At 44.3% G+C, this 18213-nt stretch overlaps 1 protein-coding gene across 1 annotated transcript; it reads right to left on the bottom strand.

The window, feature by feature from the left end:
• Window positions 1-530: 530 nt before the first annotated feature.
• Window positions 531-4607, bottom strand: KCTD12 (potassium channel tetramerization domain containing 12). Its single transcript, XM_075265401.1, has one exon. The coding sequence runs from the start codon at window positions 4382-4384 to the stop codon at window positions 3410-3412; it is 975 nt and encodes a 324-aa protein (XP_075121502.1). The 5' UTR covers window positions 4385-4607; the 3' UTR covers window positions 531-3409.
• Window positions 4608-18213: the final 13606 nt, after the last annotated feature.

Raw genomic sequence — 18213 nt, 5'->3', positions numbered from 1 at the left:
TTGTTGCATACTGATAGTGTAGTGTGAACAAAAAAAATAATTAAAAATCCTGCTTTTTCTCTAGAGAATCCTTACCATACAATGTTTTTGGGACTGTCTGATCAACTTCTAATAACCTACCGCACTTTCCTCTATCACACATAGGCTTCAAGTCTTCAGCTTCTCTAAAGGAGCCATAGACTTAGTGTTGAACACAAGAGCAGCAAAAGGCTTCAGCAAAGAGCTACGGCTTTCTCTCATCACATATAAGACTGAAGATCCTGTATTTTAGGCTAGGCTCATCCATGTGTGCCTTGTATTTCTTTTTTGCAGATTGTAAGTAATAGCATGTGTGTTACACAAGTAAGCTCCATACAACTGGCATCCATTTGTGATAAAAATGGAATTATCCATTTTTGGTAAATGCCATCTCAGAGGCTCGTAGTATATACTACCACCTCCTCTTTAGGAAACTGCAGTATGAAAATGGTTGTTCAGAAAGGGTAAACCATTTTAAAAAACCATCACCCATATAATAAGAAACAAGCACATTACTAAACATTGGTACTTTATTAAAATTAGCAAGAGGACAAAAAGTCAGCAATGACAGATTGTATTAGGCCCATTTTTAGAACATACTATAACCCCACAACTGATAGCTGAGACATCTCCTTGTGCTATAGTAAAAGCGACAATTATTGGTATACACACAAAGAATAAGTAGGATACTTTATTATTTATGCCTTCCAAGACTGTTTATAACATTTCAGTCTATATATGAGAAGGAAATTAGATACATAAGATATCTATTTTCCATGTATATATTGTGCAAGTTCTTTAAGCTAGTTATGTTACTTGAGAGCACTAATATATGATTAAAAAACTAAATGATTCCTGTAAAATGTTTTCTCTATATATGTACAATGAAATTTTATGTATTTACAGACGTTTACTGCCAAAGAAGCAGTCAATACAGAAATGAAGCTTCCTAAGTGAGTAATGTGGCGACATACACTGCAGCAATGGAGAGAGCAAGGTATTATCAGTATAGACGTCACCCCATTCTATAAAAGTGCTAAGGCTGTTATGGACTGAATTATTTCCCTACAATCGGGTGGCGTAGAGAAGCGTATTAAAGGGGTAGTTCCCCCCGCAGCAGTTTATAAGTTGTGGATGGATGATAAATTGCTGAGGTGGGAAGACCCCAAAAAGTTTTCACCCAACCAATAGTGAAATTTCTGATGTCTGAGTGATCCTCCCCTTCAGACACCAATGGGGTTGTTTTGTAGATGGACAGATGTCTCAATATATGTGGAGCCAGTGAGGCATCAAGAGGTCTATGGTTGACTTTTTTGGATATTGAGCTAGGGAATGATCTAGTGGGATGATGTAGTTAGCCATATTTGGCATTCAGACGGACTACCACTGTTAAGAAAGTCCAACACAAAAAGCCGAAGGTGATCTTAAATTGCATTAAAATTGGGCATATTATGGTCCTAGTATTATGTCACATCATACAAGTGACAATCAGGTGATACAGATTGTATAGGAACATTAGATATTCCATACATTGTGGCCTAGGATTATTTTATTATTTCCACCTATACAGTTAATTCTAATGAACTATTGCTAGCATTGGTATATATTGTGTAATTCCCTTATTGTTAAAAGAAATGTTCAAGCTTCCAAATTATGAAATGGCTGCAAAAGGTAGATAAATCATTTTATTGCTTCTTTGAATGTTTTCTATTCTGCAACAAATGAGACTATATATATAGTGAGTTAATGCATTTATAGACTTCACATGACCACACCGGCCCAGTATACTACATAATGCAGAAGTGACACATCTTCACTGCTCAGCAGATGGAAAGAGGGGATGAGCTTATTGTTAGTGTCATGGATTTTCTATTATTGCCAACAAATACTGAAACTAATTAAATTAAAATGAGCAAAATCTTTGGTAAAGCCATTGTGATCTGATGTCTGCATGGTTATATATATATATATATATATATATATATATATATATATATATATATATATATCAGCTAATTAATATACTATGTGCTTCTGTAGACAGCAGGGAATCAGAGAGCATATCAAGTCAAGCTCAATGCGTATGGAGAGTCGCTGCAGTAAAAGGATTATAAATCATCCCTACTCCACTGTGTGTGTTTCTGTCTGTCTGTGTGCAATGGAACCACAGCAACATCGTCATTAATATCCACCCGAATACATGAAAATATATTTATTTTCACATTATTATTTTTAAAAACCACAAGGAACCAACACTAAGACTATTAGAATTATGATTTATATTTGTCCATCCTATCATAATAAAAAGTGGCAAGTACAGCAGCCTCCTGCTCATTGCCCATCTTGGTTGGCTTCATGCACAATATTGTTATGAGAATGAGCATATAAAGTGCACAACACAGTTCACATCAGATAGGGGCACAGGCCTTATGAAATATATTACTCAGACCGATGTCTCAGATAGTCCAGCAGTGAACTCTGTAAATAAGCCCTTTAGTCATTTTAATTAAACTTTGAGGGTGATGAATCACAAAGCTGAAACATACAGAACTCATTGCCAGCGAGGCAACAAACACACTCACAAGCCTATTGTTAAGAGTTGAAAATGCAGCTCAATTCCATGAATTGTATCTGTGGTCTTAGTGATCATATACAACAATATCATGGAAGCATAATAAAGCTAGTCATAATGTATACTGCACTTCAGATATATGTCTGGCACAACTCTAATCCCTATTGTTCGTCATAATGAAGACAGTACATAGTAAAATGAGAAAAAAGAAAAAAAAACGCTGAATTAATAAATGAATTAATAAATGAATAAAATGACAAGTTCCATTTGCGATGGGAGATTATCTGTGTATTCTACATAACTACACACTTAGTAATAGTTTAGTATTAAATTCAGAGTATGATGTTTAATAAAGGTGTACATACTTACACATTCTCTACATTCTCTATCATTGCCCTGCCATCCCCTTACAAAAATATGAAGCAGTCATGTGATATTTTGTGCCCCTCACCTTCCTAACCTGAAAGATCTAATGGTGTACTGACAAATTCCAGGAGTAAGCGGTTAAGAAAGGTTACTTAATTTTTTTTTTTTTTTTCTGCCTCTCTGACACAAGGAGACAGCTGATCTCAGACACAACCTTCTGAGAATACTTCAGTACATCTATATGAAAACTAGTACTGCACAAATCTTGAGCTTTTACGATTGCTGTGCTGAAAGTGCATCTGTATCAGTAATTTTCTGGAAGTTGATGCATCAGTTCCACTTCCTTTGTTTGGTTAGTCTTTCATTGTAGCTTGTGAAGGATCAATATAATATAGGTGATAAAGTAAACTCAGCTGTATTTTCTGCACATCTTGGAATTTACTCAAAAAGACTTCAGTCTCTGCAGAAGACATACTCGGTGTAGCTGGTCCACACTTTGTCCTCACTCTGGTCATTGCTGGCAAATGCACATGTTCCAGTGGAACTACATGCCACCATATGAAAACCAGCTTCAGACAACTTGTCAAAAGCTTGCTCCAGAAAGTTAAACTTGAGGTAGTACCTGGAAGTGTATCTCTCTGGGGGTCTATCAGGATCTCGGCTTTCATTTAAGGTTTCTCCAAAAACTTCTTTAGCCAGAGAGGTTTTTCCACAAACGGTAATACGGGCAACTCTTCTAAATTTGGCATCAGCTTGTGCTTCACGGCCTATAGTATATGAACCCCGATAGCCAACTGTTATGTATCCAGATCTTCTGCCTTCAAGGGACTGGGAAGGAGTAAGTCTAGGAACTGAGGCAGGGCTGCAGGAAGAGGAGGCATTAAAACGATATGGATCTAATGTTGGGGAGGGTACACCAGCTGCAGGAGAAGATGAAGCTGGAATTATTGCAGTGTCCAGATCAGAATCTTGAGTGGCTGCTGGGGTGAGAAGCAAAGGTGGTTCTTCACCTCCTATGGAGCTGTCCTTACTGATACGCAGGGGACTGAGACGTTTCACTAGTTCAGGAAGCTGGAAGTGCTCTGCTTCTCTTTGTAGACGACTTCTCTCAGGAAAGTAATCTGGCAAAACAAGCTGCAGGTCTCGTAGATAATCCAAAATATAACGAAACAGAAAACCATCCCTGTCCAGGAAGAAGCGTCCTTTACTGTCCCGAGCAAGCTCTCCTGGTTTCTGCTGTGAAAACATACGCCAGAGAAGAGACTCTGGGACTGACACGAGAGTTGTGTGTCTAGTCACATAAACCTGTCCCCCAACATTCAGTTCCACTATTTCTGGAAACAAAGGATCCAAAGGTTTGCCCCCTGTGCAGCTACCACCTCCACCTCCTCCATTTGGCAATCCACGTGCACTGTCCAGTAAAGCCATGAAGGCTGTGAGGAGATAAATTTCTTGGTAATCTCAGTCTCTTTCCAGAAAAAAAGAATTCAACGGAGAGAAAAATGCAAATAAAAGCAGGAGAAAACTAAGTACTTGAGGAGATCAAGCAGTCAGCGAGCATTCAGTGTCCTTCTCTGCAGATTAGGTGCAAAGACTGCAAGAAGAAGCAATCGCTTAGAACATACTGCCTTGTTCTCCTTTCTCTTCTCCCTGGGTTTCTGATTGAGGGAGCTGGCAGGGTCTGTGTTTTTATGTAGAATTGCACACTGGAGGCGTGGGAGGGAGGAGGGGAGGGAGATGGAGGAAGCACAGGCACAGCTGATCACATATATACAGAAAGGGGATGTGTGCACAGGATTTGCATGCTTTGCAGATGTAACTGATGTTTTCAGTGCTGAAAACATGCAGAGCTACTCTGCTCTATTGTTGAGCTGTATACCCCCAGAGCCAAGAGATAAGCCAGTATGTGACAATAAAGTGTGCTTTTACTGACATGCAACAAAAAGCAGGAATGTAAAAATCCTTCACGTTAAAATAATTGCATAGCTTACATCTTAGGATATTTATTAGTTTTAGATTAATAATACAGAAAATCATTAAAGGTACAGGGGCATCATACGTGTAAAGGCCAATTTCTAGTACAAATATTACAGCAACATAGTTCAGTAGTGAAAAGCAGAGAAAGCGATTTACATGTTACAAATACATCACTTATCATAGACTGTGTGCAATTGGCAATTCTAATTAGTTTATTGCCTCATACTGCGACATTTCGGCTCCAAGAAATGGCTCCTGTTTCCGGCATGAAACAGGCATGAGGCAATAAAACTCCTTCAGTTTTTTCACAATTTTTGGTATATTTTATATATATATATATATATATATATATATATATATATATATATATATATACTAGAGGGAGGACCCGGCTTCGCACGGGTATATTACATGTTATGTTTGTGTAGTGGCCCCATAAGAAATGTCCAATTTTGCACTGGTGTATTTTGTATGTTGTTTGTGTGTATGTCCATAAGCGTCATGTGATTATGTGTATCTCATTTTGGATATCAGTGAAAAACCTGTGATCATTTGTTATGGATACCTGGAGTAAAACTGTATCTAATCCTTCCCCGTGTAGTACTGTGTTTAGACGCAAGTATCTAATCCTTGTTGGTGTGGTACTGAGTGCAGATGCACATATCTAATCCTCCGGCATGTGGTACTGTGTGCAGATGTGTGTATCTAATCCTCCCCATGTGGCATTGTGTGAAGAGGCATGTATCTAATCCTCCAGTAAATGAAACTGTGTGCAGACGTGCATATCTAATCTTACGGTATGTGGTACTATGTGCAGACGCACGTATCTAATCCTCTCGCGTGAGGTACTGTGTGCAGACAGGTGTATCTAATCCTCTGGCGTGAGGTACTGTGTGCAGATGCACGTATCTAATCCTCCCCAGTGTGGTACTGTGTGCTGAGACGCGTATCTAATTATCTGGCATGTGGTACTGTGTGCAGAGGCATGTATCTAATCCTCCAAAGTGTGGTACTGTGTTAAGACCCACGTATCTAATCCTCCCCTGTGTGGTATTGTGTGAAGAGGCGTGTATCTAATCCTACGGCATGTGGAACTGTGTGTAGACGCATGTATCTAATCCTACAGCATGTGGTACTGTATGCAGACGTGTGTATCTAATCCTATGGCGTGTACAACTGTGTGAAGATGTGCGTATCTAATCGTCTGACATGTGGAACTGTAAGCAGACGCGCGTATCTAATCCTACGGCATGTGGTACTGTGTGCAGACGTGCTTATCTAATCCTCTGGTGTGTGGAACTGTGTGCAGATGCGCGTATCTAATCCTCCCCTGTGTGGTATTGTGTGAGGAGGCATGTATCTAATCCTACGGCGAGTGGAACTGTGTGTAGACGCGCATATCTAATCCTACGGCATGTGGTACTGTGTATTGAGACGCGTATCTAATTCTCTGGCTTGTGGTACTGTGTGCAGAAGCTTGTATCTAAACCTCCAAAGTGTGGTACTGTATGCAGACACACATATCTAATCCTTCCCTGTGTGGTATTGTGTGAAGAGTCGCATATCTAATCCTACGGCGTGTGGAACTGTGTGTAGACGCGCGTATCTAATCCTTTGGCATGTGGTACTGTGTGCAGATGCGTGTATCTAATTCTTCCCTGTGTGGTACTGTGTGCTGATGCGCGTATTTAATTCTCTGGCTTGTGGTACTGTGTGCAGAGGCATGTATCTAATCCTCCAAAGTGTGGTACTGTATGCAGACATGTATCTAATCCTCCCCTGTGTGGTACTGTGTGAAGAGGTGCGTATCTAATCCTACGGCATGTGGTACTGTGTGCAGACGCGTGTATCTAATCCTCTCTGTGTGGTACTGTGTGCAGATGCACATATCTAATCCTCTGGCATGTGGTACTGTGTGCAGATGCGCGTATTTAATCCTCCCCCGTGTGGTACTGTGTGCTGAGACGTGTATGTAATTCTCTGGCTTGTGGTACTGTGTGCAGAGGCATGTATCTAATCCTCCAAAGTGTGGTACTGTGTGCAGACACACGTATCTAATCCTCCCCTGTGTGGTATTGTGTGAAGAGGTGCGTATCTAATCCTATGGCATGTGGAACTGTGTGTAGACGCGCGTATCTAATCCTACGGTATGTGGTACTGTGTGCAGACGCGTGTATCTAATCCTCCCTGTGTGGTACTGTGTGCTGAGACGTGTATGTAATTCTCTGGCTTGTGGTACTGTGTGCAGAGGCATGTATCTAATCCTCCAAAGTGTGGTACTGTGTGCAGACACACGTATCTAATCCTCCCCTGTGTGGTATTGTGTGAAGAGGCGCGTATCTAATCCTACGGCATGTGGAACTGTGTGTAGATGCACGTATCTAATCCTACGGCATGTGGTACTGTGTGCAGATGTGCATATCTTATGCTCTGGTGTGTGGAACTGTGTGCAGATGCGTGTATCCAATCCTTTGGCATGTGGTACTGTGTGCAGATGCATGTATCCAATCCCCCGGCGTGTGGTACTTTGTGCAGATGCGTGTATCTAATCCTTCGGCATGTGGAACTGTGTGCAGAAGCATGTATTTAATCCTCTGGTTTGTGGGACTGTGTGCAGACGCGTGTATCTAATCCTCTGGCGTGTGATACTGTGTGCTGATCTGTGTATCTAATCCTCTGATGCGTGTATTTCAGTTTGGATATCAGTGTTGTATTGTGCATGTGGAGTGACCGTGTGTATTGCAGTTGGAATATGAGTGAAAGACTTGCAGGTTTGTATTGGCTAAGGGGGGGGGGCATTGTGTTTGGAATGCTGTATCTCAGCAACGGTAAGTCCGAGCGAGTTGGAGTCTCGTCTTAAACCTTCCAGGATACCTGAAGTATCTCTGTGCCAAATTTAGTGAAGATCGGTCCAGTCGTTTGGTTCGCATTAGAGCACAGACAGACAGACAGACAGACAGACAGAAATTCATTTTTATAATATAGGGAGATATATATATATATATATATATATATATATATATATATATATATATACACACACACACACAGTACAGACCAAATGGTCTTCCAACAGTCTTGAAGAAGTTCCCAGAGATGCTTAGCACTTGTTGGCCCTTTTGCCTTCACTCTGCGGTTCAGCTCACCCCAAACCATCTCGATTGGGTTCAGGTCTGGTAACTGTGGAGGCCAGGTCATCTGGTGTAGCACCCCATCCCTTCTTGGTCAAATAGCCCTTACACAGCCTGGAGGTGTGTTTGGGGTCATTGTCCTGTTGAAAAATAAATGATGGTCCAACTAAATGCAAACCGGATAGAATAGCATGCCGCTGCAAGATGCTGTAGTAGCCATGCTGGTTCATTATGCCTTAAATTTTGAATAAATTTCTAACAGTGTCACCAGCAAAGCACCCCCACACCATCACACCTCCTCCTCCATACTTCACGGTGGGAACCAGACATGTAGAGTCCATCCGTTCACTTTTTCTGTGTCGCACAAAGACACAGTGGTTGGAACCAAAGATTTCAAATTTGGACAAAGCACAGATTTCCCCTGGTCTAATGTCCATTCCTTGTGTTGTTTAGCCCAAACAAGTCTCTTCTGCGTGTTGCCTGTCCTTAGCAGTGGTTTTCTAGCAGCTATTTTACCATGAAGGCCTGCTGCACAAAGTCTCCTCTTAACAGTTGTTGTAGAGATGTGTCTGCTGCTAGAACTCTGTGTGGCATTGACCTGGTCTCTAATCTGAACTGCTGTTAACCTGCAATTTCTGAGACTGGTGACTCGGATGAACTTATTCTCCACAACAGAGGTGACTCTTGTTCTTCCTTTCCTGGAGCGGTCCTCATGTGATACAGTTTCTTTGTAGCGCTTGATGGATTTTGCAACTGCAGACACTTTCAAAGTTTTCCCAATTTTTCGGATTGACTGGCCTTCATTTCTTAAAGTGATGATGGCCACTCGTTTTTCTTTACTTAGCTGCTTTTTTCTTGCCATAATACAAATTCTAACAGTCTATTCAGTAGGACTATCAGTTGTGTATCCACCTGATTTCTGCACAACACAACTGATGGTCCCAACCCCATTTATAAGGCAAGAAATCCCACTTATTAAACCTGACAGGGCACACCTGTGAAGTGAAAACCATTTCCGGTGACTACCTCTTGAAGCTCATCAAGAGAATGCCAAGAGTGTGCAAAGCAGGAATCAAAGCAGAAGGTGGCTACTTTGAAGAACCTAGAATATAAGAAATATTTTCAGTTGTTTCACACTTTTTTGTTAAGTATATAATTCCACACGTGTTAATTCATAGTTTTGATGCCTTCAGTGTAAATCTACAATTTTCATAGCCATGAAAATACAGAAAACTCTTTGAATGAGAAAGTGTGTCGAAACTTTTGGTCTATTCTACATATATATATATATATATATATATATATATATATATATACTAGAGGGAGGACCCGGCTTCGCACGGGTATATTACATTTTATGTTTGTGTAGTGGCCCCATAAGAAATGTCCAATTTTGCACTGGTGTATTTTGTATGTGGTTTGTGTGTATGTCCATAAGCGTCATGTGATTATGTGTATCTCATTTTGGATGTCAGTGAAAAACCTGTGATCAGTTGTTATGGATACCTAGAGTAAAGCTGTATTTAATCCTTCCCCGTGTAGTACTGTGTTTAGACCTTGTTGGTGTGGTACTGTGTGCAGATGCACATATCTAATCCTCCGGCGTGTGGTACTGTGTGCAGATGTGTGTATCTAATCCTTTGGCATGTGAAACCGTGTGCAAATGCACGTATCAAATCCTTCAGTGTGTGGAACTGTGTGCAGAAATGCGTATCTAATCCTCTGGCATGTGATACTGTGTGCTGATCTGTGTATCTAATCCTCTGATGCGTGTATCTCAGTTTGGATATCAGTGTTGTATTGTGCATGTGGAGTGACCGTGTGCATTGCAGTTGGAATATGAGTGAAAGACTTGCAGGTTTGTATTGGCTAAGGCGGGGGGCACTGTATTTGGAATGCTGTATCTCAGCAACGGTACGTCCGAGCGAGTTGGAGTCTCGTCTTAAACCTTCCCGGATACCTGAAGTATCTCTGTACCAAATTTGGTGAAGATCGGTCCAGTCGTTTGGTTCGCATTAGAGTACAGACAGGTAGACAGACGGACAGACAGACAGACAGACAAGAATTCATTTTTATAAGATAGGGAGAGGAGATATATATGTACTGTATTTGTATTTTAATATATGTGTGGTGTGAGTCTCAAATCCTAATCCGTATCTAATCCTCTGGCGTGTGGTACTGTGTGCAGACAGGTGTATCTAATCCTCTGGCATGTGGTACTGTGTGCAGATGCACGTATCTAATCCTCCCCCGTGTGGTACTGTGGCATTGGGAACAAGCTAAACTGTGACATTTGAAAAAAGAAAGAAAAAAAAAAGAAAAAACACAAGACAAAAACAACAGCCTATTTAATCTAATGCGATGTAAGTTATTGAAGTGGATAGGTAGTTATTCTTCTTTCCAGTCTGAAAATGAACAGGGCCATATTTATAGTCCATGCTTCCCTTGACTCTAATCCTGAATATGCTCCCAGTAAAGATATATTTACACTAATTAATTGCCAGGATTTCCTTCTTTCCATTAGCGATGTGGTTGGACCCCTCCGAAGGATCTTCTGGTCCTCTAGTGGATCCAGGCAGGGCCGGGGCCTGACCAAATCACTAACGGAAAGATGGTCAATAGAAGCCTGCGCAGGGAAGATGATTAAAAATAACAAACATTTATACTCACCTCTCCTGGGCATTCAGCGGTCCGACGTCATCTTCTGATCATTTCTGGACTGTGGCTGATGTCACACGACACTGGGGTCACCGCTGAAGCCTGTGATTGTGCCTCAGCGGTTACATGGGGTGTGCTGGACGTGACAGCTAAGGCCCACTCTCAGGCCTCAGCAGTGAGGTTCAGGACACGTGATTTCAGCCACAGACCTGAAGATGAAGCTGAAATGACATGTGGATGAAAAGAAGAGGTAAGTAAAGGAGAGCATAACTGTTTGTTATTTTCCATCACCTCCCCTGGGTCTCTACTTATTATACTCTGGGGTCTCTTCAGAAACCCCACATAAAACTGAAACGAACCGGAGGGACAAATCCCATGAATAGTTCTGGGGAACTTATTATATTCTATGGGGCCACTATGGAACATTATACTGGGGGGGGTAGATTCTGGGGAGCATATTATACTGTGTGAGGCTATTGTGGAACATTATATGCTATATAGGGTCACTGTGGAAGGCTCAGGGGAACATTTAATACAGTGTGGGGCCGCTATGGAGAATTATATACCATGTAGGGCCCAAGGGAGCATTTCATACTGTGGAGGGAACTATAAAGTATTATAAACCATGTGGAACATATCTACTGTGAGGGGGCTCAAAATTCCTGATGGTAGCCCTGTGTGCTATGGTTGCAACACAGCTTCTTCACTAACATCTTGCACATGCATGGGGTGCTCCATGCCATGGAGCTAATGGGGCAATCTCAGTACTATAGAGAATGAGAATACTGGCAAAAAAGTTAGCGTATATGTAAGAGATCGGTGAAGGAGCTTTGGTGTAGCATAGTAGCAGGAAAGCTGTTGTGTGAGCCCCCAGAATAAGTTCCTCTAGTGGGCCCTAGGCCATCAGTCCAACACTGTTTCAGAGCAATGGTAATGATGATTGGTCAGTGCTAAACAATAAAGCATTTGTTTATCCTCAATTCTGATGTTGTAAAATATTGGTGAGGGGATCGATATATGTAAATGCCACTCTGTGAAATAGTTATTGCTGACTAGTGCACAGCCAGGTCCAGATGTTTAGTGATATGGAGGGAGTTTTGTGCTTTATTAAGAAATACATGACTAATACCAGAATCTGTATATATATAAATTAACCATTCCAGTAAGTAATAATATGGATAACATCTCCATATAATGACTAATTATTAAATGCCATACTGCTGAACAAAAAAGACTATGATAATACCCAAATTCACCACTGTATGTGAATATTACCAGCATATTGAGACTAGATAAGGTGATCATATAGTGGTTTGTTTTTCCAGTTTTCCACATATGGCCCAGGAACTTTACCAGCTATGACTTACTTCTTCTTCACACAATCTTTGGCTACATGTTTTTCCAGCACATTGACAAATCTCTAATTTTGCTGTCCCCTTTAAGGCGAAGGGCCCACGTTGCGGAAACGCAGCATCTTTTGTTGCAGATTTTTTTTTTTAGCCAAGGTCTGGAGTGGCTGCAAAAAGGAATGGAAAATATAAAGAAAGCTCTTATACGTTTCTCTTCTGTTAAATCCATTTCTGACATTGGCTCAAAAAAACCGCAGCAAAATCTGCAAAAAAAAATGCTCTGTTTCCGCAACGTGGGGCCTCAGCCTAATAGTGTCATCCAGCTCTTACTCCTAATAATATGGTTGCTGTGATGTTCAGTACCACACATTTACAGTTGTGTGGTGCTTAACAAGTGGTTAAAAGAATAATCTAATATTGCTATTTAAAACTCAAAAATATTAGTAATTAAATGAATAAATAACAATCTTGGCAACTTACATTGTAATTTATGTGGCATATAGTACATTTTTAGTTTCCACATTGTGTAACAGCTAGGAGCTGCTATCTCTGTGACGTACATACTGTATATTTTCCTACACCAGCATATGGTGGTGTCATTTATATAATAATTACTTTTCCCTATGTTCTCGCACCGCAGAAATGTCTGTGACTGTTTCATTTTTCAGTATGTTTGCAAAATCCAAGGACTTGACACATGCAACAACCCTATTGAGATAAATGGAACCAATTTTCAGTAACTTTTGCAATAAATCTGCTTCCTAGACTTACAGTCTCAGCTAGGTACACAGCCTAAGTCAGAAAAGCCAGGGCAAACAAATAGCAAACAGCTAAATCTGTCAAGAGTCAGCACATGTTATGTGTAGAGATGAGCGAACACTAAAATGTTCGAGGTTCGAAATTCGATTCGAACAGCCGCTCAATGTTCGTGTGTTCGAACGGGTTTCGAACCCCATTATAGTCTATGGGGAACAGATACTCGTTAAGGGGGAAACCCAAATCCGTGTCTGGAGGGTCACCAAGTCCACTATGACACCCCAGGAAATGATGCCAACACCTCTGGAATGACACTGGGACAGCAGGGGAAGCATGTCTGGGGGCATCTAACACACCAAAGACCCTCTATTACCCCAACATCACAGCCTAACAACTACACACTTTACACACTCAATACCACCTCTCTGACAGTAGGAAAACACCTTGAAACATGTGTATTTGGCAGTGAGGAGAGCTTGTCACCTGCAGTGAATTTGGCCCTTGTAGTAAGTTGAGGTTGGCACCAACATTTGTTTTGAAAATCAGGGTGGATTGAGCCTCTAACCAGCAGAGTTTGGGCAAATTCATGGTGGAGGGAGCCTGTAAAAACCCGAGATTGGACCAATTCATGGTGGAGGGAGCCTCTAAAAACCCCAGTTTGGACCAATTCATGGTGGAGGGAGCCTCTAAAAACCCCAGTTTGGACCAATTCATGGTGGAGGGAGCCTCTAAAAACCCCAGTTTGGACCAATTCATGATGGAGGGAGCCTCTAAACAGCCCAGTTTGGGCAAATTCATGGTGGAGGGAGCCTCTAAAAACCCCCAGTTTGGACCAATTCATGGTGGAGGGAGCCTCTAAAAACCCCAGTTTGGACCAATTCATGGTGGAGGGAGCCTCTAAACAGCCCAGTTTGGGCAAATTCATGGTGGAGGGAGCCTCTAAACAGCCCAGTTTGGCCAAATTCATGGTAGAGGGAGCCTCTAAAAACCCCAGTTTGGACCAATTCATGGTGGAGGGAGCCTCTAAAAACCCCAGTTTGGACCAATTCATGGTGGAGGGAGCCTCTAAACAGCCCAGTTTGGGCAAATTCATGGTGGAGGGAGCCTCTAAACAGCCCAGTTTGGGCAAATTCATGGTGGAGGGAGCCTCTAAAAACCCCAGTTTGGACCAATTCATGGTGGAGGGAGCCTCTAAAAACCCCAGTTTGGACCAATTCATGGTGGACGGAGCCTCTAAAAACCCCAGTTTGGACCAATTCATGGTGGAGGGAGCCTCTAAACAGCCCAGTTTGGGCAAATTCATGGTGGAGGGAGCCTCTAAACAGCCCAGTTTGGCCAAATTCATGGTAGAGGGAGCCTCTAAAAACCCCAGTTTGGACCAATTCATGGTGGAGGGAGCCTCTAAAAACCCCAGTTTGGACCAATTCATGGTGGAGGGAGCCTCTAAACAGCCCAGTTTGGGCAAATTCATGGTGGAGGGAGCCTCTAAACAGCCCAGTTTGGGCAAATTCATGGTGGAGGGAGCCTCTAAAAACCCCAGTTTGGACCAATTCATGGTGGAGGGAGCCTCTAAAAACCCCAGTTTGGACCAATTCATGGTGGACGGAGCCTCTAAAAACCCCAGTTTGGACCAATTCATGATGGAGGGAGCCTCTAAACAGCCCAGTTTGGGCAAATTCATGGTGGAGGGAGCCTCTAAAAACCCCCAGTTTGGACCAATTCATGGTGGAGGGAGCCTCTAAAAACCCCAGTTTGGACCAATTCATGGTGGAGGGAGCCTCTAAACAGCTCAGTTTGGGCAAATTCATGGTGGAGGGAGCCTCTAAACAGCCCAGTTTGGGCAAATTTATGGTGGAGGGAGCCTCTAAAAACCCCAGTTTGGACCAATTCATGGTGGAGGGAGCCTCTAAAAACCCCAGTTTGGACCAATTCATGGTGGAGGGAGCCTCTAAACAGCCCAGTTTGGACCAATTCATGGTGGAGGGAGCCTCTAAACAGCCCAGTTTGGACCAATTCATGGTGGAGGGAGCCTCTAAACAGCCCAGTTTGGGCAAATTCATGGTGGAGGGAGCCTCTAAAAACCCCAGTTTGGACCAATTCATGGTGGAGGGAGCCTCTAAAAACCCCAGTTTGGACCAATTCATGGTGGAGGGAGCCTCTAAACAGCCCAGTTTGGGCAAATTCATGGTGGAGGGAGCCTCTAAAAACCCCCAGTTTGGACCAATTCATGGTGGAGGGAGCCTCTAAAAACCCCAGTTTGGACCAATTCATGGTGGAGGGAGCCTCTAAACAGCCCAGTTTGGGCAAATTCATGGTGGAGGGAGCCTCTAAACAGCCCAGTTTGGGCAAATTCATGGTGGAGGGAGCCTCTAAAAACCCCAGTTTGGACCAATTCATGGTGGAGGGGGCCTCTAAAAACCCCAGTTTGGACCAATTCATGGTGGAGGGAGCCTCTAAAAACCCCAGTTTGAACCAATTCATGGTGGAGGGAGCCTCTAAACAGCTCAGTTTGGGCAAATTCATGGTGGAGGGAGCCTCTAAAAACCCCAGTTTGGACCAATTCATGGTGGAGGGAGCCTCTAAAAACCCCAGTTTGGACCAATTCATGGTGGAGGGAGCCTCTAAAAACCCCAGTTTGGACCAATTCATGATGGAGGGAGCCTCTAAACAGCCCAGTTTGGGCAAATTCATGGTGGAGGGAGCCTCTAAAAACCCCCAGTTTGGACCAATTCATGGTGGAGGGAGCCTCTAAACAGCAGAGTTGGTGGAAATCAGGGTGGAGGGAGCCTCTAACCAGCAGAGTTGTGGGAAAGCAGGGTGGAGGGAGCCTCTAACCAGCAGAGTTGGTGGAAATCAGGGTGGAGGGAGCCTCTAACCAGCAGAGTTGTGGGAAAGCAGGGTGGAGGGAGCCTCTAACCAGCAGAGTTGGTGGAAATCAGGGTGGAGGGAGCCTCTAACCAGCAGAGTTGTGGGAAAGCAGGGTGGAGGGAGCCTCTAACCAGCAGAGTTGTGGGAAAGCAGGGTGGAGGGAGCCTCTAACCAGCAGAGTTGTGGGAAAGCAGGGTGGAGGGAGCCTCTAACCAGCAGAGTTGGGGGAAATCAGGGTGGAGGGAGCCTAGTATTAGCAGAATTGTGCAAAGCTTATGGTGGATGAGTATGAGGATGCGGAGGAATTGGAGAGGTTGAGTACAGACATGGAGTTTCATGTTGGGGTGCTTTACACAGGTGGGCACAAAAATGAAGGCTCTATCCAGTGGTGGTTCATTTTTATCAAAGTGAGCCGGTCGGCACTCTCAGCTGACAGACGGGTGCGCTTGTCAGTGATGATGCCACCGGCTGCACTGAACACCCTCTCAGATAGGACGCTGGCGGCAGGACAGGACAGCACCTCCAAGGCATATAGGGCAAGTTCAAGCCACAGGTCCAACTTCGACACCCAATACGTGTAGGGCGCAGAGGGGTCGGAGAGGACAGGGCTGTGGTCGGAAAGGTATTCCCGCAACATGCGCCTATACTTCTCACGCCTGGTGACACTAGGACCCTCCGTGGCGGCACTTTGGCGAGGGGGTGCCATCAAGGTGTCCCAGACCTTAGACAGTGTGCCCCTCGTTTGTGTGGACCGGTGAGAACTTGGTTGCCTACTGGAGGAACTGCCCTCCCTGCCGCCAACGTCACATGCTGGAAACATCTCCATCATATTCTGCACCAATTGCCTGTGGCAAGCATTGATGCGATTGGCCCTCCCCTCTACTGGAATAAAAGACGAGATGTTGTTTTTATACCGGGGGTCAAGGATAGCAAAGATCCAGTACTGGTTGTCCTCCATGATTTTGACAATACGCTTGTCGGTTGTAAAGCACCCCAACATGAACTCAGCCATGTCTGCCACAGTGTTAGTTGGCATGACTCCTCTGGCCCCACCGGAAAGTTCAATCTCCATTTCCTCCTCATCCTCCATGTCTACCCATCCGCGCTGCAACAATGGGACGATTCGAAGTTGCCCGGAAGCCTCCTGTATCACCATCACATCATCGGACAACTCTTCTTCCTCCTCCTCCTCCTCCTCCTCCTCCATTAAACGCAGTGAAGCGGACAGATGTGTGGACCTACTCTCCAGCTGTGACGGATCGGATGCTATCCCTAACTCCTCTGTGTGATCTGAGTTATCCCTGATGTCAATCAGGGATTCTCTCAGAACACACAAGAGCGGGATTGTAAGGCTCACCATCGCATCCTCAGAGCTCACCCTCCTTGTGGACTCCTCAAAGACCCGTAGGATGTCACAAAGGTCTCTCATCCATGGCCACTCATGGATGTGAAACTGAGGCAGCTGACTTTGTGGCACCCTAGGGTTTTGTAGCTGGTATTCCATCAAAGGTCTCTGCTGCTCAACCACTCTATTCAACATCTGAAACGTTGAGTTCCAGCGTGTGGGGACGTCGCACAAAAGACGGTGTTGTGGCACATGCAGGCGTTGCTGGAGTGATTTTAAGCTAGCAGCGGCTACTGTCGACTTGCAAAAGTGGGCGCACATGCGCCACACTTTCACCAGTAGCTCTGGAACATTGGGGTAGCTCTTTAGGAAACGTTGCACCACTAGGTTGAAGACGTGGGCCAGGCATGGAACATGTTGGAGTCCGGCAAGCTCCAGAGCTGCTACCAGGTTCCGGCCGTTATCACAAACGACCATGCCTGGGCCCAGGTGCAGCGGCTCAAACCATATTGCCGTCTCATCGAGGAGGGCATCCCTCACCTCGGAGGCAGTGTGCTGTCTGTCCCCCAAGCTGATCAGCTTCAGCACAGCCTGCTGACGTCTACCAACGCCAGTGCTGCAACGTTTCCAACTCGTACCTGGGGTCAATCTAACAGCGGAGGAGGAGGTGGTGGCGGAGGAGGAGGCGGTGGCGGAGGAGGAGGCGGTAGAGGAGGAGGAGGAGGGGGGTGTTCTTCTCGTGTCCCTGCCAGGAATGTTAGGCGGGGAGACGAGGTACACCGGGCCAGTTTGGGAAGCAGTCCCAGCCTCAACTACATTCACCCAGTGTGCCGTCAGTGAAATGTAGCATCCCTGTCCGCATGCACTTGTCCACGCGTCGGTGGTCAAGTGGACCTTTGTGCAAAGCGCGGAACTAAGGGCCTGCCTGATGTTGAGTGACACGTGCTGGTGCAAGGCGGGGACGGCACACCGGGAGAAGTAGTGACGGCTAGGGACGGCATAGCGAGGTGCCGCAGTTGCCATCAGGTCCAGGAAGGCGGGAGTTTCAACAAGCCGGAACGCCAACATCTCCTGGGCCAGCAGTTTAGCGATGTTGGCGTTCAAGGCTTGCGCGTGTGGGTGGTTAGCAGTGTATTTCTGCCGCCGCTCCAATGTCTGAGAGATGGTGGGTTG

The sequence above is a fragment of the Leptodactylus fuscus genome, chromosome 2 (genome assembly GCF_031893055.1).
Source record: "Leptodactylus fuscus isolate aLepFus1 chromosome 2, aLepFus1.hap2, whole genome shotgun sequence".
Lineage (NCBI taxonomy): Eukaryota > Metazoa > Chordata > Amphibia > Anura > Leptodactylidae > Leptodactylus > Leptodactylus fuscus.
The sequence above is the reverse complement of the archived record's forward strand: the minus strand, read 5'-3'. Positions and strand labels throughout refer to the sequence as shown.